General features: G+C 42.4%; 1 protein-coding gene across 2 annotated transcripts in view; it reads right to left on the bottom strand.

Moving 5' to 3' along the window:
- The window catches only part of CCDC18 (coiled-coil domain containing 18), a 282822-nt gene that overhangs the window by 114039 nt on the left and 142476 nt on the right, over window positions 1–26307 (bottom strand). For both annotated transcript variants that reach the window (XM_033915992.1, XM_033915991.1), the window contains one exon: window positions 23152–23268. In XM_033915992.1, coding sequence (XP_033771883.1) covers window positions 23152–23268 — 117 coding nt within the window. The remainder of the gene's footprint in view (window positions 1–23151; window positions 23269–26307) is intronic.

The raw sequence follows: 26307 nt of genomic DNA on the forward strand, positions 1-26307 counted from the left end.
GATCAGACGTTTATCTAGAGGAGGTACTTTGGCATCAGGACATTCTGGACCTGGATGTATGGCGACAGGGAGGAGAGTGTGATCTAGTACCAGATGGCCTCGTACAGTGATGTAGGAGCTTGGGTCAAATGCATTTGTTGCATAATTGCTAGTTACTTCTGAAGCAGCTCCATTCATTGATTCTGGATGGACTGAACGGTACTTAGGATGTCATCATTACAGTCAGTGTTGTAGGATGTCAAGGAGTTGGTGACCTCGATGAGCACACCTCTGAGGGGACACATCTGTAAAGATGGAGAGCGAGACGCATTGACTGACTCGATGCTTGAGATGACACTGATGTATGGTGAGGGGATGAAGCATAAGAATGTATTAGCCTTTTTAGCAAATGAAGTAGATGGTGGTACCAACAGAGCAAGGTGTTGAAGGTGGTGTTAATGTCAATGCTGGAAATTGATGTTTGTCCAAATCAGATGCAGAGGACACTTTTGATGTCTCTGATGTCCAAAACAACTTCTCTTATTATAAAAGTTGAACCTTCAAAGATCACTTCTGGAGCTTTGAGCAGCGAGAACAAGAGTCCACCTGGTGCTCAGGACCAAGATACTGACAATCCCAACTCTGCGGATCACTTCATGAAACCACTAGGAAAAAATGCTCTTGGGAGAGACTCCAAAAATATATGACTTCTTAGCTCCATGGAAGAGTAAGAACTGAAGGTCCCACGAGACAACACTGGGTGGGAAGGCACTGGCACATGTGTGGTATGAGTGGTCTTGAGACTTCTAAAGAAGTTGAAGTGGCAGTACACTTTTGCACTCTCTGTACTTGGGTCCGTGGATGATGTCACCCATATGTAAGAATATGCTGCCTGCTTGTCGTGGGATAACAGGCAAATACTACAAAACCCCTTAATTTGTCGCATGGAAGCCTGCCGTATGTGTTAAGGGCTTGATGCCCTTTAGTAAAAGGACCTTTGACATTGTAAGCTTTATGGGGACAAAAAAATACTTACTGTACTTCAAGGCAACTTGCCTTGAACTACATGAGCTAAATACTATAAGGGAAGGAGCGCACATTATCTGCAGCAGGAAATAAAATGGGTCCTGTGAGAGATAATGTGCTATTCGTTAGTAAAATACACCTAAACCTACACCTGTATGTAGATTTTCAGAAAGCATTTAACAAATTCCCTCTTAAGTAGTGGTCTCAAACTAAAACCCTTTCCAGGCCACATTTTGTAAGTACTTGGAGGGCCTCAGAAAAAAAGTTAATGTCTTATTAAAGAAATGACAATTTCGCATGAGGTAAAACTCTTTATAGTTTATAAATCTTTCCTTTTGGCCAAGTCTTAATAATAATATTGTCATTTATAGCTAAAGACACATATGATTGTGATAAGCATACCGAGGGCCTCAAAATAGTACTTGGAGGGCCACATGTGGTCCCCGGGGCCGTGAGTTTGAGATCACTGCTCCTAAGTGACTCCTAAGGAAAATTCATGGGATAGAGCAAATCATCTACTGCAAATTAAAAATTCATTAAAAGGAAACAGAGTAGGTCTCAATTATCAGTTACTCAGAGGAGAGAGGTAAATATTGGAGTGTATCAAATCTCTACATCTTTAATAAAGGATCTACAAAATGTAATCTCTCACTCTTTGCTCCCTTTTCTAGATGATACAAAATTATTCAGCTTTGTTAAATCTTGAATAGTCTGTGAGGTAGTCTAGAGGGACTGAGAATCTAAATGCCAGAAAAAATTTAATATGGATAATGCAAAGTGATATTGTATATGGAGAAAAATAATCCTAACTATTGGTGTGCGATATAAACATCTAGGAAAATTATCATGGAGTTATTGTGGACAATACTTTGAGCAATCAGTTATGAATAGAGAGGTGCCCCACTACAGAAAGCACAAGTCACCAAAAAGGAGCAGCGAGTCCACAAAAAAATACAGTCCAGGTACCAGTTAGAAATATTAAATTTCAAAATTCAAAGACCTAACATGTTTCAGCTAACTGCCTGCTTCAGGGGTACATTGTAACACTGAAAACAGAAAATAAATTAAATAATACAAGTTGTTAAATATAACAAATATCAAAGCCATATCACAATAAATAAAATAATACAAGTTGTTAAAAATAACAAATATCAAAACCATATCACAATAAATAAATATATAAAATCTGAGCTTGATGAACCTTTGAAAGTCTGGCCCAATATAAACCATTTTATGTACAGTACTTGTTTTGTGACCTATGCAAAATATATTGGTGGTCACCGTAATGTATTCCTAACATCTTTCAACTAATTCTTGAAGTGGAACCACTGCCTTCCATCTACTGTTTGTCTCCTATCTTCATGCAATGTAAATCCACCAGTGAATATCTAGAACTGGCCCCAGTAACATACTACTTCTAGGAAAGACTATTTACTTATAATTTCAACAGTAAAACAGATCATTTACAATTTCACATGCTCTAGCATTTTCTCTGTCGCCAGTCCCACCCCGAGGAATTCCCTACCCTCTTACCTCAGACTAGAAACCTCCCAGGAAAAAGTCAAATCTAATCTTAAATCTTTTTCTTCCAAGACACCTACAATTCATAACTTCCCCCTCCCCTTTACCTTCCCCTTATTGAGAGTAGTCCTTGATTATGAGACACAATAATTCTCTCCTCATTATTTCCTGTCACATACTGTAGTTTCACTTTCCCTAATACTTCTTCCTGCAGCTGTCTCCTACTCAACTATTATTTAGTTTTCTACTTTTCCTTTTTTATTCTTATTTAGATAATTGCAAACCACATTGATAATTTGATGAAATACAATATATCAAATCCAAATAAAACTTAGAAGCCAATGTGCACTCCAAGAAAATCGTTTTGAAAGGCTGCTTTTCTACCGATTTAAACAGCTAGACCACCATTTTCCAGCTTTGATGTATATGAGGGTAAATCAAAAAGTAAAGGCAAAATACATTTAACGGCTTTAATAGAAGTAACTGTGAGCAACTGAACATATCACTTTTCCACACAGTCCCTAAGCAAGACAACACATTTGTTGTATCATGCAACTAGCTTCTGCATTCCTGCAGCGAAGAAGTTTTTCGGCTGCTCCCGAAACCAGGTGAGCACTGCTTCCTTTATTTCATCATACTTTATCTTTTGCTCTCCGGGTCACAGTGATGTACCCATGTCTCGTTGCCAGTGACAATTCTCTCCAAAATACTCGGATCTTCTTCATACCGTCTCAGAAACAGGGTCGCAACCTCCACATGCTGTTGCTTGTGCAGATCAATAAGCTATTTGGGAACCCATTGTGAACAGACTTTCCTGGATCCCAAGTCATCATGCATTATGGCAAATGCAGATCCATAGCTGATATCCAAATCTGCAGCCAACTGAGACACTGTTATCCATATGTCTTCTCTAATAAAGGTATCCACCCTGTCAATTTGCTCATGTGTGCGTGATAACATAACATAATTGTTCATTTATATACCACGCATAATCCTTTGGTTCAAGGCGCTGTACAAAAGAATGCAACAAGGAGAAATTATTAACATTGAACATGGTTAAACCATGTGGTAGGATGGCATACATTCGGCCTCTTTTACAAAGCCGCGCTAGCGACTGCGCTTATGGCCCCGAAGCCCATAGAGATTTAAAGGGCTTCAGGGATGTTGCCGTGCGGCTTTGTAAAAGAGGCTGATAATCTCCCTATCTGTCCCAGATAGGGATCACAGTCTATGCTAAGGTGCCTGGAAAGAAATTATTTATTTATTTATTAAATTTTCTATACTGTTCTCCCAGGAGAGCTCAGAACGGTTTACATGAGTTTATTCGTGTACTCAAGCATTTTTCCCTATCTGTCCCGGTGGGCTCACAATCTATCTAATGTACCGGGGGGATTAAGTGACTTGCCCAGGGTCACAAGGAGCAGCATGAGTTTGAGCAGGAAGAGAATCAGAACATAGGAAAATTTAAAAGAAATGAAATATAAATAAAATCTTCTCAATAACCGGTCAAATCAGTCACATTTTAGTGAAGGCCTTAAATACAACTGGTAATATGAAATATAAATAAAACAACAAAAACAAATGTAAGAAGAAGAAAAGAAAAATAAATGGGGAGTACTGTATTTTTCACTCCATAAGATGCACTTTTTCCCCCAAAAACGTGGGTGGAAAAGTGGGTGCATCTTATGGAGTGAAAAATACAGTACTCCCCGTTTATTTTTCTTTTCTTCTTCTTACATTTGTTTTTGTTATTTTATTTATATTTCATATTATCAGTTGTATTTAAGGCCTTCACTAAAATGTGACTGATATGACCGGTTATTGAGAAGATTTTATTTTAAAAACACCTCCCCCCCGGTACCTTTTTATAAATGCCGGTGGTCTAGTGCGGTCTCCCCTCCCTCGCTGGATAGCTGCAGAGCGGTGCATAAGGCAGAAGTGCGAGTTTTTCGCTTCCTGCCTAGTCCAGCACCGCTCCCTGAATGGCTGCCATCAGTTCTCACGTACATGGTCAGAGCCAGAGGAGGGTCTTACAGAACTAAGAAACTTGTGTATATAACCCAATTTTTGTGAAAGGTGTGATCAGAGAGTTTGAATTATGCTTGAATTATGCCGCAGTCTGTTTAGACCAGAATTTCTACCAAAGGAAGCAATGATAAACTATACAGCTGGAGAATATAAGGGCACCTATCTCCTGATGAAGCTCTTCAAAAATTAAAGAGTGAAATGGGGACGCTCCGTTGAGCACCTTCCCAGCTTGAACAGCACAATATCCAAGCTAAGTATTAATTCTCTGTGGTTGAGGTTCCCTTTATTATAACAATTTATTGAATTGATTTATTTAAGCAATGTGTTGAAAATCAAGTAGCAGTTGAAACAAAAAATTTAATGCACACAAAAAAATAAAAAAATAAAAATTTTTAAAAAATTATTAATAAATTAAAGATAAAAAATAAGGGGTTTTGACTGGTGATAGCTCACAAACAGCTAGTCTGCAAGTCAAGTTCTAATTTCAGACAAGCTGCAAGCGCTTAGTCTTTTCCCTTAATCAAAAAACAGATCTCACACATATTTATAATTTTAGAAGGGATAGCAGAGAGAGACTTTAACATACATACAGAACTGCTGGCAATTTGTTTGTATCTCTCTCCATTATTTAGCTATACTTATTGCTCTGATTTACTAATTTACCTTTTTTATATACATATAATGCTGTTTAATTTATGAATTTTTACTAATAAACCAAGTGATTCGTTTTGGCTACACACTGAACGTTGGTTTGGTCATTTCCCTTAGAGAAGGGGTGTCCAATCTTTTTGCTTCCCTGGGCCGCATTGGTCGAAAAAAAATGTTTCTGGGGCTGCAAATATGCTCAAAAGCTGCAGCAAAACAGAGGAGGCAGCCGGCAAGACGGTAAACACCAGGGGGCAGCAGAGGAAAACACTGCATTGCCTTGACCGAGGCCACACAAAATACTTCACGGGGCTGCATGCGGCCCAGATTGGACACCTCTGCCTTAGAGGGAACCCATAGAGGAGCTAAGCAGTAGCTTCTCAGTGGTGATCGCTGCATGATATTTTGCAAGTGCAAATAATAAGATTTTGTTTTCCAGTGATTCTCACCTGAGGGAGTAGTCTGCGTTGTGAGCGCCACTCACATTCCGGGATGAAAGGAGCCCCTACACAAAGGTAAATGCCATGTAAGGACTATACGGATTAATGTAAGTAGACTGTATAGGGACAGCTGTTTTAAGTGTGTGTTTGTGACTCCCCTCCCCTATGAGTCTAGGGAGGGACGCGTGTTTGTATTATTTTCGAGCCATTATACATTTGTATATATATACTAGGGGAAAGAATAGGGTTTAGTCAAGATCTGGATTGAGTTTTTTCTGTGAGCACCTTACTAGTGTGTCAGTGACACAGAGAGAGAGGGAAAACTTGCAGACTAAGGGAAACTTTTTGTTTATTGAGACTATCAAACTTCCAATGACCTTCAGGCCAAAGTTTAGTGTGGAGGACAATTGGGTATGTTAAATTCTAAATTTGTAGGTGAATAGCAAGCAGCACTATTCAGGAAGGAAGCCAGAAAATGCCTCCTGTTGGGAAAGAGGAGGGGTGAAACTCTTTCCCAAGCATACAGAGGATGAGAGAAAACGAGCCGGCATAGTTAGTAGTGAATAAAAGGCACGCATTCTAAGTTACACAGGGAAATAGGAGACAGAATTTCTTTGTGATTCAAGATAGTGCCTTAAACAGAGATGGGAGGAGCTGAACAGATTCTCCTCTTGAGCCCAAGGGGAGGGGGAGAGCAGTGGAATGAATACTGGTCAGAAAGTAAAAAAAAAAAAAAAAAAAAATGAAATGAAATGAAATCCTGAGGATCCTATTGATTTAATTGAATAATTTGACCAGTGCTTAGGACCCATTTTGCATATCTGAAAGGAGATTGTCTTTTTTTGTTGTTGTGTGAGTGTGTTGTGTTTAGCAGAAAGGAAAGAAAGATTAGGTTACTCACCTCTGTTAATCTTTTTTCTTGTAAATAGCCTCTGGAAGCTTCACCATAGAGTTCTGCATCTATTCCAGCCTTGGCTGCAGAACTTACAAATAAATCCATCCCCCTCGGCTAGGTCATCTCTATGGACACTCCCCTCTAAGCTCAGTAGGTAGCAAAGCCAGGAGGATCTAGTACAAACAGGAAACACAAGAAAAGAGAGGGGGGTGCGGGGACTCCCCGCTATAAGTCAATTTTGCTCATGATAACCAAACACATAATGAACGAATGCCAAAAAGGCAAAATTTAGCATAACAAGATATTTGAACATTTAGAAACTGCAAAACTGAGTAACCTTCTGCAAAAGGAGACACAGCCTGAAGATCAGAAGGGGCACTACCACGGGACCACTCTAACCCCTTAACCTTGCATAAAAGAACACACATGGGATTCTTAGTGAGGCTTGTCAAAGATAGAAATCCAGCTTACCAGTTACTGGCAGGTGACCTGCGAATAGGACAGAATAGAAGGGCGGGTGTGAAGCTTCCAGAGGCTATTTACAAGAAAAAAAGATTAACAGAGGTGAGTAACCTAATCTTTCTTTCTCGGATAATAACCTCTGGAAGCTTCACCATAGGGACGTATCAAAGCAGTCCCAACACATCAGTGGGGACCCGATGCGCCTGCCGCCAAGACTTAAGCCCCAAAAGCTGCATCATACTTGTCCGCCACATCAAGTCAGTAAAACTTGGTAAAGGTATGAAGAGAGGCCCAAGTGGCCACCCTACAAATCTCATCAGATGAGACCGCATGGGATTAAGCCCATGAGGAAGCCATTCCTCTAGTAGAGTAAGCCTTCACCCCAAGGGGAGGCTTCTTCCCCACTGACACATAAGCAGCTCAGATCCATCGAGAGATGGTAGCCTTGGCAGCAGGCTGACCCCGACGCGCGGGGCCTGTCAAAACAAACAGATGGTCTGAAAGACGAAAGTCATTTGTGGCCTCCAGGTATCTCAAAAGGAGACGCCGTACATCCAGAGACCGCAAAACATGGTCCTTGGACATGGAGCCTGACTGAACAAAGGCAGGAAGCTAAACTACCTGGTTGACGTGGAAAGTGGAAACCACTTTTGGAAGAAAAGAAGGCACGGTTCTCAAAATAACCACAGACTCCATGATGTGTAGAAAAGGATCTCTGCATGACAGAGCCTGAAGCTCTGATACTCTCCGGGCAGAAGTCACCACAACGAGGAAAAGGTCTTGATGGTAAGATCTTTCAGAGAAATCCCATACAGGGGTTCATAAGGTGGACGAGCCAGCGAGTGGAGAACCAGATTCAGATTTCACGTAGGACAAGGCAGTCTCAAAGGGAGGCCTCAGCCTCCCTGCTCCCCCTCCCCCCCACAAGAAGCGAACAACTTCCGGGTGAGATGCCAGAGAACCCCTGAGAGAAGAGGGACCCAAACACGACAGGCCCACAATCTGGACACAGAGAGAAGAAACTGCCAGACTTTTCCTGAGGCCAGCCTGCAGGAAGTCCACAACATGTGCCACTGACGGGGCCAAGAGGTCTACTTGAACTCCGTCACACCAGGCCTGAAAGCACCTCCAAGCTTTCGCATAGGCTGAAACCATCGACTTCCTCTTGCTTTGAAGAAGCATGGCGATGACTGCAGAAGAGTAGCCCCCAGCCTTCAAGGTCATGCGTTCAAGCGCCAGGCCGTAAGACCAAAGCGGTCCGGATCTTGAAAGGCTATCAAGCCCTGGGTGAGCAACCTCCAATGGCAAGAAATATGAAGACCCCTCTCCAAGCTCAACCACACCAGGTCTGCATACCAAGGACATCTGGGCCAGTCTGGGGCCACTAGGATTATCGGACCAAGTGAGATGCCACCCGGCACAAAACGTGCCCTATCATAGGCTACGGAGAAAGACATACAGAAGTTCCCCTTTGGGCCAAGGTTGAACTAGAGCGCCAAGCCTTTCACTGCCGACCTCTTGTCAGCAGCTGAAGAATCTGTCCACCTTCTGGTTCCCTGAGGACACCTTCAGATCAAAGGTGGGACGATCCCACTGGCGAACTATGGCTTTGAACGCTAGCCTGGACAGGGACCATTCTCCCGGGTCCAGAATCTGATGACTTAGGAAGTCTGCCTGCATGTGTCCTCATGTGTCCACATGAGACGCGGACAAGGCCATCAGATACTTCTCCACCCAGATAAAGAGCATCCGAGCCTCCAGGCTCAGCAAGGGACTCCTTGTGCCTCCCTGACAGTTGACATAGGCAACAGCTGTCGCATTGTCCATGAACACACGAACAGCCTTTTAGTGGAGACACCCTCGAAATCTCAGCAGTGCCAGATGGATTACGTGCAACTCCAGTCGATTGATCACCATCTGCTCTTCAGCGCAGACCACTGGCCCTGAACTGGCACAGACCCACAAACTGCTCCCCAACCAGAGAGACTCGCATCCATTGTCAGGATCACCCAGTCCAAGACTTGCAGAGGGAGGCCTCTGTTCAAAGTAACCAGGTTCAACCACCACAGCATACTGCTGCACGCCGGTGCCATCCAAGGTAACTTCACTCCCAGTGCATCCCGCTGAGAATTCCACTGAGTCAGAAGGGACAATTGGAGAAGATGGAGGCGAGCTCTTGCCCACAGAATCACATCTGTGATCACAATCATGAGACCCAAGACCTGCAGATACTGCCAGGCCATCGAGGCTGAAACTGCTAACATATCCCGAATGGCACTCCGAAGCTTGAGCTTACTGGGTTCTGGCAGGAACACCCGGCTCCTGCCCATGTGGAACTGGACTCCCAGTCCTGTGTCGACTCGAGATGACTCTTCTTGAGATTGATCACCCAGCTGAGACTTTCCAGTAATTGCACTACCTGGAGAACTGCCTTGCGGCATTCCTCCAGCGAGGGAGCTCTGTTCAGCAAATCATCTAGGTACGGATGAACTAGCACCCCCAGGGAGCACAGATGGGCAACAACCACCACCATGACTTTGGTGAAAGATCTGGGCGCTGAACCCAGCCTAAAGGGCAGTGCCACAAATTGGAAGTGCCTCCCTAGAATGTGAAATCTCAGGAACCTCCTGTGGTCCGGAAAACTCAGGATGTAGAGGTATGCCTCCGTGAGATCCAAGGAAGCCAAAAACTACCCTGGTACCACCGCTGCCACAATGGTCCAGAATAGGCCTGCAATCTTTGGAATCTTTCTTTGGCATAATAAAGTATATCACTGTCCTGTCACCAGGGACCCAGCAAACTGCAAAGTGCACCGGTAGGGATGAAAATTTGTCTGTGCCGTACCCCTGGCAGAGTGAGGCTTAGAACCAGGGAGCACCTTAGGCTTATGTTTCTGAACACTGGTCATAAGGTCATCCAGACCCTGGCAAAATAAAAGTGAACCTTTAAAAGGTAACCTGCTCAGCCTTATATGAGGAATCACCCAACCACTAGCGAATCCATAGCATTCGCCGGGCGGATATAGAATAAGCTCCCAGCTTAGCAAAAACTTTCAAGATGTCATAGAATGCATCTACCATATAATTCACCCCGGAAACCAGGAAGTCAAGGTCATGAAGGACAACCTCCTTGGGATCCTAGCAGAGCTTGGTGTGACATGCCCGGGCCACAAAGGAAGTAGCCATTGCAGCTAGCACTCCCACCACTGCAGAATCAAAAAGACGCTTGAGAACAAAATCCATTCTTCTGTCCGTAACATCTTTCAGGACAACCCCTCCATCTGAGGGTAAAGAGGTATGCTTAGTGACCTGAGCCACAGCCGAATCCACATTCAACGGGACTAAGCGCTTGGTGAACTCCGATGCCATGGGATATAACTTTGCTATGGCCCTAGCACATTTCAGGGGACCCTCCAGGGACTCCCAGACCTCCAAGAGCATTTCCGCCAAATCCGCATTGTCCAGAAATGCAGTTGATAGCGGGGGCTTAGAGCTCATGATTGAACATTCTGCCTGCATCGCTTGGCCTGAATCAGGTTTCAGTGTTCACAGCAACTCCGAAATAAGGTTGGGCAGGTGGCTAGACTTCAAGAGCCTGCGCACTGCCTGGTCATCCCCCAGATCCCAGAACCCACTGTTCTGAGTATCCCCGAGCTCCACTAAGTTTGCCATGTCTGTGGAGTCTGCCAAGAAAACTTGCTACAGCAAAAGCACAGAAACAGAAGCAATGGCAGGTGCCATAGCAAAGAAACAAATAGACATGCTGGAATCCAAAGGTGGAGCAGACTGCTGCACAGGAGTCTGAGGGGGAGAAACAGGCATAGCTCTTTTTCTCATAAAAGCCTGATGCATCAGATCCACAAATTCTGGCGGAAAAAATCACCAGCGGCAAGAGCCGCTCTGCGGAACTCAGAATTGGAATGCTTAAAAGATTTATGAGACTTTTCCCCAGAACTGCGCTTGTGTTTCGTGTTTTTCGTGCCCAAATCAGGTGTCCCGGATGCTGAAATCGTGTCTCCGGTGGAATCAGAGGAAGGTAGAGCCTCTCCGGAGGGGGGATTGCGAGACCCACACACAGTTCACACCCACCATGGGTGGCAGCGCACTTGATACATGGTTGCGAATCCATTAGCCATCTGCTGCATTTACAGCATAAATCCATGCCATCCTGTCCTGAGGCCATATGTGAAGTTTGGAGCAATAATGAAGATTCTAAGTCCAAGAAATACACTTTCGAAAACCACTGCGGGTGCCAATTTTGCCTGAAAATGGCCTGGAAAAAAAAGCGATTTTACATTTTACAGGTGGGGGGACCAGGGCATGCAGGGAAACCACCCAAAATCCCAATTTCAGTACCCCCCCCCAAATCGCCAAACTCAGAGGCACACAGACACCTCAGAGACATGTGCTGCAATGCATTTCAATGGCAGCCAGCAATACACAGTTCAAGCAAGGGAGATCAGTACCTCAGGAGCTTATAAAACTGGATTTTTAGGTCTTCTGACCGCCTCACGTTCCCTACCACCTCAGATCACAACCACCAGGACCCCTCAGGGGATTTAGGGAAGATATGCGGTCTGGTCCCAATCCCGGCGAACCTCCACAGGACCGCAGCAGTCTGCACTCTACCCCTCAGCAGACGAACCCGGGGTGAGATGGCTCCCGATCTGGAGACCCGATCTGATCTGCAAGCTGTCAGGAGGGCTTACTGCAGGTTCTGCTAACAGGGCACCCCTAGTAGCAGACGATCTTTAAGGAAAAGTCTACGATCTCCCACTGAAGGATCACTCCCCCAGAGTGAATCCACAGCACTTGGGTAATACCCGCAGAACAGAACAAAATAAAAGACTAGGAATTGAGAAATAAAATCATGAAGCTAGAAATTCGCAGCAAGGCTGCAGAAACAAACTGAGCTTATAGGGGAGTGTCCAGAGAGATGACTTAGCAGAGGGGAATGGATTTATTTGTAAGTTCTGCAGCCAAGGCTGGAATAGTTGCAGAACCGTATGGTGAAGCTTCCAGAGGTTATTGTCCAAGAACAGGGAATTATTAGAAAAAGCTGCTTTGATGCCGTGGCACAATGCTCATCTCATGTCAGGAATTTGCAAGTTCTTCTCTCATCAATTTTATATTCCTATGTCTTTAGCTGCATGGGGGCAGTGTTCTTTTATTCCAACTGAGGTATGTATACTGTTTGATGTAGGGGATTTTTTGTTTTCCCTCTACCCTTATGGCAAGCATTTCTGGACGTCCCTCTTCTTCTCACGAGAGGGAAGAAAAAAAAAACCATATGGGGGTTTTGTCTGGCATTGGTCCAGTGTCCCAGTGAACTAGAGAAATTTTAGTGTAAAATTGGGGTTTACCACACAGGAGAACAGATCCTGTGGTAATGATGTTACTATGAGCATTATGATTTTTTAAACAAGGAAATATGATATTTTAGGACAAGGGGGTTTGAATAGGGATAGATCACTGACTCATGTAGGTATATATCTTAGGATTCAAGGAAGTGGCGGCTAGTGGGGAGCGATGTAGAGGGGTATGGAATACATGAATACACGGTGCAGCTTTTAATCATGAGATCTAACAACTCAGCCCTGCTAATTACAGCAAGCTTGCAGACAATACAATACAATGCAATCTTTATTTGTATACCGCTAATACCTCCCTGAAGGTCACATGGGTAATTATGGAGAATCAATGTTAAATGAGTTTGAATAGGAAAAAAAAACCCAACCCTTATCTTTGACCTGTATGATAACTTATAGAACTGTTGTTATAGGAGCCAAGAACTGCTTTTCTGATTTACATAAACAATAGGGGGCTCAGAATCGAAACGGAAATACGTCTAAAAACTGGCCTAAATTGGCACTTAGACGATCAGTGAGACAGGTCGTCCAAGTGCCGATAGTCTAACTGGATTTTAGACATATTTAAAAACAATCTAGACCTTCACAGTGCTGCTGAACGACCAGGGGCGTGTCAGGAGGAGTATCGAGGGTAGGATTGGGTAGGACATGGGCCATCCTAGACTTAGTCGTACTGCATGTATAACCGAAAGTTTTACAACACTGCCAAGACAGAACCTGGACATTGTAACTTAGGCCATCTAAAACCAAGTCTAAGTCACAAGAAGGTATCCAAAGTGACCAGATAAGCACTGTAGACACAAAGTAAAGGCCCACACACACTACCCAAGTGATCAATGACCCCCCTCACCCCTATAAAAATCGTAATAACAACTTTACATATCTTCCTCCAGAACATCAGCACCTGGCAGCCTGGCATAGGAAAGCCTAGTAGAGCTGCACAGAGCTGGCTTAAGTGGTCTTGGGGGATGGGTTAGTGAACCACGGAGAGGAGGACCCAGGCCCATAAACCACTCTAATCACTGCATTCATGGTGAAAAATGTGCACCCCCCCAAAAAAACCCTAACCCTTTTGTACTGCCATATAAGTGGCTCCTGCAGCCATTAGGGCTATTGGGGTGGTAGATAGGTGGATCTAGTAGATTCTGGGGGTGTTTTGGGGGGCTCACCATGACCCCCAAAACACCCCCAGGGAGCTGTAGTGAGATATTTATGTAGGATCCTTTTTGTGAAGTTCACAGCAGTGCCCTGTAAGGTACCCCACTACTCTGGTGCCATGTCTGGGTGTCCAGTCCATCACTTTTCTGGCCCCTCCCACGCCCAAAAGGTCTTTTACTAGGCGTTTGTGACTTGGACGAATTTTTGGACGAAAATGGGTTATAAAGATGGACGACTTAGCAGTCTGGACGATCAGCCAGCAGCCAGTGGTGTACCAAGGGGGGGGGGGGGGGGCGGTCCGCACCGGGTGCACGCCCCAAGGGGATGCACAGCCTGCCACCCTCTCTATTCTGCCGCTGCTGCTTTCCTTAACCAGCAGCAGCGGCAGTAAACAAGGGTGTCCGCGGGTGCTCACTCCAGCAGTTGTTCAACTTCTGGCCGGCTCCCCTGCTCAAAGCCGTGGGAGAGAACGACGTCAGAGAGAAGGCTTCCAACGCAGCCGCGGATGTAGATGCTGCGGCTTTGAGCAGGGGAACCAGCCAGAAATGCTGGGCAGGGAAGAGAAATGCTGTTGCTGCTGCACAGGGAAGGGGGGGTGTACAAATGTTGTTGCTGCACAGGGAAGGGGGGTTGAAATGCTGCACAGACAACAGAGGGAAAGAAATGCTGCACAGGCGGGGGTGGGGGTGGAGAAATGCTGTACAGGCCAGGGGGGTGGATAAATGCTGCACAGGCAAGGAGGAGAGAAATGCTGCTGCTGCAGCAGCACCCAACTGAGAAGAGAAAGGGAAGGAGGGAGAAGGAAGACAAGGAAGAGGAACCAGAGATGCCAAGTCCATGGGAGGGAGGGGAAGGAAAAAAGGAAAGGAGATACCAGCCCATGGAGGGGGAGGAAGAGATGGCATGGGGGGAGGGAAGGAGATAGAGATACCAGACCATGGTGTGGAGTGGGAAGGAAGGAAGGAAAGGAGAAGAGAAAGATAGAGATGCCAAAGCATAGGGGAGGGGATGGAAACAGAAAAATGGAGAGGGGGTGAAGCTGAAATTAATCATGTGCAAAGGAGAGAAGGGACACAGGATATACAGTTTATTGAAGGGACATAGAAAGAGGGAAGATGCCATATGGAAGATAGAGAGGGTGGACAGTAGATGGAAGGGGCAGAAAGTGTGGGCAGTATATGGAAAGGGTAGAGAGAGAGGGCAGAAGCTGGGTGGAAGGGGCAAAGAGAGGGCAGATATTGCATGGAAGGGAGAGAGGACAAACGCTGTATAGAAAGAAAAGAGCAAAGAGAAGATTATTAAAGCAGAAACGACAAAAGGTAGAAATATTTTTTTGTTGCTTTACTTAGAATCAAGTAGTATTGTAACTGTATTGATAAAAGTTTATAAATAGGAAATGGAAATAAGGCAATTTTTTGGACTAAACCCCTTTCCTCAGGTCAGGACAGGATACCATAACAGCAGTATACTGTACTGTCCTGAAGAAAGATTTGGCCTCTGAAACCTAACTGAAAAATAGATTAGTCCAATAAAATGGTATTTTCTTATTTCTCATTATTTGTTTTATTTTTATTTATTAATTTGTAAATTGATGATTGTTATGTATCAGTTTTTTCAAATTTACATCTACTGCCTTTATATTTTACACAGTATTAGAGGACATGTGTCACTGTTTTTGTGGTGTTGCATTGTATGCAGAGTCTGGTTTCTTGGCGGTTCAGTTTAACTTTTGTCTACATATTTCTATTTTTAGTTTGTGATTATTCCATATTGGGCGAGGGTGTATCTGTCTGTGTGTATGAAAGGGACATGGCTTTCTGATAGCATCGACTGTACAGGATCAATTGACTGTGCAGGATCTGGCTTGTTTAGTTTTATAATGTATGTGTTGGTGTTCTAGTGCTCACTGCAGTGTTTAAGATGTTGCCTTTTCCTAGGTGCATTGTTATTGTGCGATATGTGGATTGTTACTAAAAATCATATTTTTCATATAGATGAGGGGGGTGTCAAAAAATGCTAGGTACACCACTGAAGGCAGGACTTACAGTTGGACGATTTTCAGGAAAAAAAAATTTTTCAAAAATGGACCTTTTCCTGTGTCCGACCGGGCAACTTAGGCCCAAAACGGACTTAGACGTTTCTTTTAATTATGCCCCTCCACGTGAATAAATAATTTTAGGATATTTTCTGGTACTAGGAAACATTCAAATTTCACTATATAGCTTTGTGGGACCTTATAGAATCAGTTTAAAGCAATACTGTGCACCGTGGTGTACAATTTTATTTAGAGTAGATTTTGATGTAGCAGGAAAAGCATACATATGCCAGGAACATTGTTCTTAATTTATTGTATGATAGGGATAGTTATAGGGGTTGCAATTCTTTTTGCCTAAAAATATGCAAATTAGTTGTGAATTGGTTACAGGCTTTGGACAGCTATGCTTAGACTGAATTATCTCCCCTAATCTTGAGGTTTAGCAAAGTTTAGATTAATCCAAAGGAGTTTTAAAAAGCTTCCTATTTACAGATGTATTTGACTATTAAAATTCTCTTTTTATTTTATCAGTCTCCCTTTGCCCTATTTTTCTTTTTTTTTTCCATCTATGTTCTATTTCCTTTACTCATTGTAGTTCTTATCTCTCCTTCTCATTTTTTATATGTTTCTTTCTGTGTTTGTCTACTTTTTTAAAAATTTTAATCTTTGTTGTTTTAATTTGCCTTCACCCTTATTTTTATTGTTGGAAAAGCTTAGGATTTGATAGGCATTTAATCAAATTTTTAATAAACTTGGTAAAAGAAGGAACTTGGGAAACAAGACAAGATAAAGAGAAAGAGATATTGGTCATAGAAAGAAATTAACAAGGGAGAAAGAAAATAATTTGGTTTGGAAAACTAGGAAATGTAGCAGACTCATGCTTGCTTTGTAGCTGATGTAGATTTGTTAATGCCAGAATGCGGGAAGGTTATCGAAATCTGAGGACAGGTTAGTGCACGTAGTAGCATGGAAATCAAAAAGAGTTTGAAGTTAAGTAAAGTGGATTTTTATTGTAAGGAAAAGATATGGGAAGATGTACTTTTGGTAGCACACCTATAAAGAGAGGTATATATACATGTTGATAAACAGGGCTTGTGTCACATGTTTTGAAGAAGGTGTGTGAATGTATTATGTCCTTATTACAAGGGATATTTTAGTTGGAATAGGCAGAAGTGAGCAAAGTTCTAATTTGGGTTTTTTAAAGTAAGTTCTTTGGGGTAGGAACCTTATATAGCAAAAGTAATATAATTCAACACTGATTTTTTTGCTCTGGAAGAAAGTGTAATTTAATCTGTTAAGGCCAGTGGGTCTGCATTAGCATTGCTGTAGTGTAGCATTGCTGTAGCATTTTTGGTTTTACGGAACACTCTACAAGTTTCTTTTACAGGTCTGGGAGATGCAGATTGTCAGCGGCTGATTTATCACCTGTGTCTGGCAGGGGGCATTTCTCCAATCACTTCATTTTTTTCTTTACATTGAATATGTGTTTCCTTATGATGTTGATTTAAAATGTTTCTTCTGTTTCTTAGCAGTCAGTTGGAATATATACATAGCTATCCTGGACCAGTTTTGGCACAAAGAATATTTTGTTGAAGAATAGGAAAAAAAAAAGAAAATATAAATAAAGTTGTGCTCTAAGTAACCTTGAACTGACCTTGAAATTTAGAATTTAAAATGTTTTTTTTTTCCTCTTAGCTTTAACATGGCAATACTTCATAATACCTCAATACCTAACACTGTACACCGTATTTTGCTTTAACTAGTAAGATCTGCTTATTTTTGCAGATTGGAGCACAGCCTAGAAGTTTATGTCCCTGTTTGCATTGTCTCTTATGACTGTGTAACTGAGCCTGAGAATAATGGAATGCCCTATGAATTAAATAGGCAGGGCAATGGAGCCAATTAACTAAGTTTTTTGTTTTCTCTTTCAGAAGTTCAAGACTATCCCAGACCATTTGATTATGCCTTTTCTGATTATGTGATTGTGCCATGTGTTATATGTAAATATACTTTGCTCATGTGTGCACACAAGTATGTTTAGTGCTATGATGTTGTTTTTCTTCTTCTTTTTGTATAACAGTGTGTTTATTTGCAGATTTAAGTTCAGCCCGGAATCCTTGACAGATGAAAGAGAGTTTTAGGCCTACTGGTGCTCTCTGTGTTGTCTGTCTGTCTGTTTGGTTTGTGGGATACCCCAGAAGACATAATATTGGCCATTTCTGGAGTTTTTTATCCCTATTTTTTCTTATCCAAATTGCACACTATCTTTTTAGTAATTGTTTTCATGGCCTGAGCGCTGCTTAGTTAGGGGTTATCTTATTAAGAAAAGGTTTTTATACAGTGTTTATTCCATGGTGCTCACTGGATATGATCAAATCACACATTTCTGACATACTTTTGTTTTGTGCAATACACTTAGTACATATTTATTGTCTCTCTTGAATGCCTTAATAGTTGTGTGCAACACACAAAAACATATATTTTTGGATGTCCTATTAAGTACATTGTGTATCTGAATATTGTCTCTCGCTTGCCGAACCTATACCAAGTAAATGCATTATTATTGTCACATGTTGCCACACTAGGTACACGCAACATGGTCTCTCTCTCTCTTCTTTGGATCACCTCACTGGGATTCAGCTGCTGGATGATACCTGGACTCCTTTCAAGCCGATGTATCCCTCCCCGTATGTGCTGACTCAGTTTCATTCCAAGTGTGCACCTCACCGGTTTAAAGAGACTAATAGACATGAAATGCTGCATCATGTGCTTTTATTTTCTTGGACACTCTCCTTCTCAAGTTTTGTTTACATCTGTTCTGACAATTTTGCTGGACTTTATATTTTCGGCTCATGACATTATTTCTGTGAAGAACTAATTGTTTTATCTGTATATTTTTTTTAAGTTATCCTGTTATATATTCTATACTGTGATGTCTAGAATAGATTATGGACCTGTCAGGTTTGGCAGTGCTCTTGTTTTTCTTAATTACTGCCAAGTCATTAGTTTCTTTTAATGCTTTAATTTTATTTTGATAAATTGCCTTTTGTACTACAACCTGAAAAAAACAACATGCCAAATATGTCCTGTATATATTTATTGCTTTTTTATCTTCCTATGGTCTGATTCTCATATTATTATTGAATCTCAATTAGAGAATGACACGGGGAAAAAATCTGTCCCCGTCACTGGACCACCGTCCCCTTCACCGCCCCATCCCCGAACCCACCTCCCCTTCACCGCCCCATCCCCGCTGTCCCCTTCATCACCCCGTTCCCGCAGCATCCACCCTTCCCTCTCGCCACCTCACCACCCTTCAGCGGCCCAAGAATCTCCCTCCCTCCCCCTTACCTTTGCGGTGTAAAGAAAATTGAGGGAAGGCGCATGGTCACCGATTGCATGTGCATGGCCCCTTCCCTCCCTCCTCCTTACCTTTGCAGCGCTTTAGAAAAGAAACTGATGTCGGAGAAGCCTGCCTGTGCCACCCTGCAGCCACGTGTGTGTGGGCGGAAGCTTCTCCTCTGACAAGTGTCATTTTATAAAAACAAATAAAACAGAGCAAGGTTCAACAAAACCCATCTCCCCTCCCTTTCACAAATATCCCCTTCACTATTGTGAAAACTGAACAAACCAAATTACTACAGAATGCTACATAGAAAAATCAAGCTAAGAGAATACTTTAGTCATACATGGCAAGAATAATGTTAGGGGAGTGCAACTAGGGCAACTGCCCCCTGGTCAGAGAGAGAGCCCTAAGCCAGCTGGAAGCTAAAGAAGCACAGCCTGGACTTTGTGGTCCCCAGTTATGTCTAATACCAGTTCTAGCAGGATACATATGAGATGTTTGTAAATTGAAAATGGGTGGGATAAAAATAAGTTTTGTCTTTATTCTATTATGTATATTGTGCTGTAATGATATTAATTTATGTAAATGCATCATCTTTTGTGCACAATTGAAATTTTAAAAATGAATAAAGAATATTTTTTAAAAAAAGGATACATATTTCAAATCTGAAATATTCTAATCACAAAATATAAAATATAAAATAAATTTATAATTTTTTTTTTTTTTGTTGTCTGGTAATTTTATTCTTCAAATCACATTGGTCTCAGGCTTTGGTTTTAGGTTCCTTCTGTCTTCATCATGGCATGGCTGGCTCCTGAAGGTAAAATAGGCGCAAGAGGAGCTGGGGAGAAGATGCAGAGTCTGACATAGGCGCAATTTTTTTTCCACAGGAGTAACGCTTTTCACCGCTTCCACGGGGCGGTAAAAGGTCCTGTCCCCATTTCCGCGGGGCGGTAAAATGTCTTGTCCCCATTCCTGCGGTAAACCAGTTGCAAATGTCTCTGTTCCTGCGGATTTACTGCGGTGACCCACGGTTTACCGTGGTAAATGGTCCCCGTGTCATTCTCTAATCTCAGCTGCTCTATAATTGGCAATGACAATTGAATGCTGTGCTTGTGATTTTTGCTTTATTCACCCTTCCTTTTTCTATGAGATGCTACGGAATACTACTGAGACTGTGATGTCCCAGTTTTCATGCTGTGTATAATGAATCAAAGTTCTGAGTTATATGCGTGTTATGTATTGTGAATCTGCATTTGCACTGTGATTTTTTGTTATACTGTATTACAAGTTGTGTGCTCTGCTCCTCTGGCTCTGAAGTGTACCCATGTTTTGCTTAGCAAGGCTGTTGGGTAGTTTACCCCTTTCTCCACGCTTTTCTTCTTCTCCTTGCCACCCTTTGTGTTGCAGCCCTCAGTTCTCATGTTCTTCAGGCCGCCAAGAGGGGACTGAGATAACATGAGACTATAGGAGACCTTTTTTTCTATGGGAGACCTCTTTTCCTGCATTTTGCTGGAGTTGCTGAAGTCACGGGCTTGTATAGACTGGTTTCAATTCAGATGCTCAAAATGCTAATGTGTGACCCATATTAGTGCATAGATTTCTTGCTGTGAAGAACAAAAACAGTGCTGAAAGGAAATGCAAGTCAGTAGGACACTCCATCTGGGAACCTAAGAACTGATAAGAAATGTCATGCTATGCCAGGCACCCCCAAAAAGTGGGGGCTAGCTGATGTACTGAATGTACCCGTGTGAAGGAAAGAAGATTTGAGAAGCAGAAAGTTCCAGAAGCTAAGCCTGTCCAGGGCCCCCCAGGAAAGAATGGAGGTGTGAAGTAGGGGAAAGTTAGATAGACAGCAGATTTGCTCCTATAGGGGCATACATGGACAAAGCCAGGTCTTGCAGAACTAAGAAACTTGTATATATAACCCAATTTTTGTGACAGGTGTGAGAGAGGTGTATAGAGAGACTTTAACATACATACAGAACTGCTGGCAATCTGTTTGTATCTCTCTCCATTGTTTAGTTAAACTTATTGCTCTGATTTACTAATTTACCTTTATTGTACATATAATGCTGACTGTTTCATTTATGATTTTTTACTGATAAACCGAATGATTCATTTTGGCTACACACTGAGTGTTAGTTTGGTCATTTCCCCTTAGAGCAGCAGTCTCAAACTCATGGCCTGTGGGCCACATGCGGCCCTCCAGGTGCTATTTTGCGGCTCGCAGTCTGGATGTGATGATCAACTGCTCCCTTGCTGCAGTCAATTGTTCCAGTCAAAGCTGTGGCCGGCGGTGGCTCCTCGCACCATCCACACCAGCATTTCTCTTCCCCCTTCCCTTCCTTGTGGAGCAGTAGCATGTCTGGCGGCTCTCTTGCTGCAGTCGATCGTTCCATTCAAAGCCACGGGTAGTGGCTCCTCATGCTATCCACACCTGCGTTGGAAGCCTCTCTGACATCACGACATCAGAGACAAGGCTTCTGACACAGGTGTGGATCACGCGAGGAGCTTTGAACGGAATGATCGACTAAGTAAGGGAGCTGGCCAGACATGCTGCTGCTCCACAAGGAAGGGAAAGGAAGGGGAGGGGAAAGAGAAATGCTTCTGCTGCACAAGAAAGGGGGAAGAGAAATGCTGCTGCTGCTGCACAGGGAAAGGGAAGGGGAGGGAAGGGGGAAGAGAAATGCTTCTGCTGCATAGGAAAGGGGGAAGGGAAATGATGCTGCTGCTGTTGCTGCTGCTGCTGCACCCAATTGGGGAAAGAGAGGAAAGGAAGGAGAAGGAAGACAAGGGAGAGGAGAGGAACAAGAGATGCCAAGTCCATGGGAGGGAGGGAAAGAAAAGGAGATACCAGATCATGGAGGGGGAGGGGGATATGCCAGGGCATGGGGGGAAGGAAGGAGACAGATGCCAGACCAGGGAAAAGGAAGGAAGGAAGGAGGGAGGGAGAGAAAGGAAAGAAAGAGATGTCAGACCATGGAACTATAAAGAGTTTTACCTCATGCAAAATTGTCATTTCTTTAATAAGACATTAACTATTTTTTCTGTGGCCCTCCAAGTACCTACAAATCCATAATGTGGCCCCACAAAGGATTTGAGTTTGAGACCACTGCCTTAGAGGGAACCCTTAGAGGAGCTAAGCAGCAGCTTCTCAGAGATTAGATAATAGTTTAAAAGTGAGCTTTAGATTGCATTTACTTTTATTTTTACATTTACGTTATAACCTTCACCAGTGCATGAGTGTGTCTGAGATTGTTTGTTTGTTATATTTTTAGCGTCCCCTCCTGATGAAGCTTTTGATAGGGAAATTAAGTCGGTAGATCAATTAACGGCAAATCCAATGCCTGTGCTGGTGTCCAATCAAATTCTAACTGCTGAAGCTGATCTCTTCAAGCTGGACCCAAGCCCCAAGTTTTGCTATCAAAAGCTTCATCAGGAGGGGATGCTATAAATATAACAAACAAAAATCTCAAACACACTCATGCACTGTTGAAGGTTACAACCTAAATGTAAAAATAAAAATAAATGCAAACTAAAGCTCACTTTTAAATTATTATCTAATCTCATACCTCAAATTAGCTTCGTTTCCACGAGGGACTAACAACCTGTTGTCTGTTCCACTGACATTCTCACATTCTCATAATAACATGCACTCAGTCAAAGCCCTTTGACTACCGCTCTGCTGATAATTGATCTACCGCCAAGCCAATTGAGATAAAGTGGTGGCTATAGATTTAGCTTATTGAAATGCTTAAATTCTGAAATACATTATATTTTAAAGACTTGGTGGTATGGGACCACGGTAATGCTAAGATGGTCCCAACGACAACCTATGCTTTTGAACTTTAAAGCATTTTAAGGTTGAGAATCTGAGCACTTCATACTATATTATTTAAACATATTTTAAGTCATTTATATTGTTTTGTATCCTGTGATTTGTTATATATATCTGGACTCCCTGTAATATAGTAGTTTTACTTGTATAAATGACTTATAAAATTACCCCCATAATGTGTAAGTCTTCCCACTCTCTCCTTTCTTAAAAATATAACCTTGTCTTTTTATTGATCAAAGAGGAAATACTGCAATTCTTCCAGTTTCCGTTTTACCTTCATGAAAAAAAGTCCAATTCAATATTACAAGGGTAACCAAGTGCCAGATGGAGAAAAGCACAGGACCTCTAACTCAATACAATTTTTTATTTTTAAGATATCTATGAAGTGCTGTAAGAAATTGCTTTACCTCTTCAGCCTTTTTAGCGAACTGCTTATCAAATATCTTCCTGTTGTCTTCCAGTTGTTGGAGATATAACATAAGTTCTTCTTTGCATATCCCCAATGCAGAATCCAATTGTCTGACCTGATCATAAACATAAGTGAGCAAATACATTCATTTCTGAGCTAATCACTTCTAGCTACCTTTAAGATAAGTTTCTTTATACAAGACCCCTAACAATCCACCAGCTCTCCTTTAGCTCATTTCATCCCTCGTTTCTCATATAAAAATTGGTATTAAAAAAAAAAATCTATGCTGGTTAGAAATCCTGCTAAGAGAGATACAATCAATTTTACTTCATGATCAACAAGTAGAAAGCTCTCAAAAGAAAAATTACTGATATAATGTTTCAGGGTATACTGTCCCAGTCAACGCCCTATTTCTAGCTGTAGTAGCAATACTATAATACCTATTAAGACTCCTCAAAATACCACTTCAATTCTTACTTTATCTTTGGATTTCACTGTTAAATCTATTTTCTTTGAAATAGGCATACGTCTCTCATAATGCCCATTACCATTTTAAAAATCCTGAATATACTCCTGACTTGTACATATTAAATTAACATTTTACATGCATCAAAGTGATATTTGGAGCAGGTTCTGTTCTGAGCAAGCACTGCTGCATCCTAATTTAACCCTCCTCCTCCTCTTTTACTAAGCCATGGTAAGAGGTTTCTACCGTGGCCCAGAGCACTAAATGCTCCAACACTCATAGAATTCCTATGAGTGTCGGAGTAGTTAGTGTCCCAGGCCACGGTTGAAACCTCAACTTAGTAAAAAAAGGGCCTTATTTACATTTATGGTGGTAGAAGTCAGAGACTAATACAAATACATTCACAGGAATTAAATAAAATGAAAAATATAAAGATCTGTCAATATTTAGCCTTTGATGAGCAGTGGGATTTATTTTTATTTTTTAAATAGCAGCTAGTGAAGGCTGAATTAGAACCAGATATTCGGTGCCAGCTTTATTCAGGTACTGGCAATGAATATCCAGGTCTTTGGAAGTGTCTGAATAACTTAAGCATTGGCCCCAACTCTACCCCTAGACCACCCTAGCACTAATCAAATTGTGCTACAGTGATGTGCCCAGATATTCAGCAGCAACATTCGGATAAGTGCTGCTGAAAATCCAGATATGACCTAGTCAATGGCTAGACCATCCTAGCACTAATCAAATTGTGCTACAGTGATGTGCCCAGATATTCAGCAGCAACATTCGGATAAGTGCTGCTGAAAATCCAGATATGACCTAGTCAATGGGACTTATCCTCCCTAAGTCCTGCTGAATATTAACTCCAGAATTTAAAGTAAGTAATCCAGGGTGGGGTGGGGGTGGGTGGGAATATTTTATGATTTCTTATGCTTATGAATAATTGTTGGGTATGAGGGACGGGGGATATTTGATGCAAGTTAGAATTTGATGATATATTAAGTGATGTTAAAGTATAAAATGATTGTATTTTATGTTACACATATTGTGAGTTTTAAAAATGAATAAAGATTTATTAAAAAAAAATATATATATATATATACCGTATTTGCCGGCGTATAAGACGACTTTTCAGTACCTTAAAATCCGCCCCAAAGTCGGGGGTCGTCTTATACGCCGGGTACTGTTTACATGCCCTTACTTAACACACAGTTCTTCAACCGCTGGTCCGCAGAAAATTTCTGCCGGTCCGCGCAGGACCGGCGAGATCAAGTCGGCAGTTAAATTTCCTGCCGACTGCGGTTCCTGTTGATTAATGTTCCTCCCAGCCTCAGGCGATCAAGATAGGCTGCCAACGTCGGGGCCTTCCCTGTCTGAATGTTCCTCCCAGCCTCAGGCGATCAAGATAGGCTGCCAACGTCGGGGCCTTCCCTGTCTGAGTCTCGCCTGTTCGGAAACAGGAAGTTGAAACAAGTTGCTGAAGAGGACCGCGGGGAAGTTGCGATTAGACCGGAGAGAGCTGCAGATTCAGGTGAGATGGTCAGCGTGTGCAAACAAGATCCTGGGGAGCCTTCACAGTGGCTGTCTCCCCTCCCACCAGCTCTCCAATTTGCCAGGGCAGTGATTTACCGGCAACTTCCTGCAGGCAAGTACGGAGAGCTGCTGGAAGGGGAGGAAGCCACTGTAGGAGGCAGGGAAGGTGCTGGAAAAGGGAGATCTGTTACTGGACTTGAAGGGAGTTAGAAGGAGAGATGCTGTTGGTAGGGGAGGAGGGAAAGGGATGGGACAGGGAGGGCACCAATCAAATCAGGTTTGTATACAGCCAACCACAGTACGGTACTTCACCATTGTACAGTACAGTATAGAAAATGTCCAGCAGTCAAACCCCTATCAACTCTATTATGGCCCCAGCAAAAAGAAATAAATATGAAGCAAGTTTTAAACTTAAAGTTGTAAACTTTGCCATGGAACATAATAATTGTGCTGCTGCAAGACATTATGGAGTAACTGAAAAGATGGTTCGGGACTGGAAATCAAATGAAAAAGCATTGAAGAGTATGCCAAGGGGTAAGTGTGCATTAAGAAGAGGCACCGCACACTGGCCAGAACTTGAGAAACATGTGGCAGACATGGTGAATGAGCATCGCCAAAACGGTAATGTAGTGACACGAAACAAAATACGATTGTTTGCACTTCAGTGGGCCAAATCTAACCCAGATCACAGCAACAATTTTAAGGCCACTATATCCTGGTGTAGTAGATTCATGGCAAGGCATAATATGGTACTAAGGCAGAAGACAAAAATTGCCCAAAAATTACCTGCAGATCTGGATAACAAAGTAGAGAGTTTCCATCGCTACATAATAAAACTGCGCACTAAACATGGCTGCGCATTAAGTAGTATTGGAAATATGGATGAAACTCCAATGAATTTTGATATGATTGGAAATAAAACTGTCCATCAAAAAGGTGAAAACTATTTTGATTAAAACAACAGGACATGAGAAGTCCAGTTTTACAGTGGTACTAGCATGCACAGCTGATGGCAACAAACTGAAACCAATGATTATTTTTAAAAGGAAAACAATGCCAAAACTCAAGTTCCCTGCTGGTTGTTTTGTACATGTGAATGAAAAAGGCTGGATGGATGAAGAGGGTGTAAAACTATGGCTGGATAATGTATGGAGC

Source organism: Geotrypetes seraphini, chromosome 12 (genome assembly GCF_902459505.1).
Source record: "Geotrypetes seraphini chromosome 12, aGeoSer1.1, whole genome shotgun sequence".
Classification (NCBI taxonomy): Eukaryota; Metazoa; Chordata; class Amphibia; order Gymnophiona; family Dermophiidae; genus Geotrypetes; species Geotrypetes seraphini.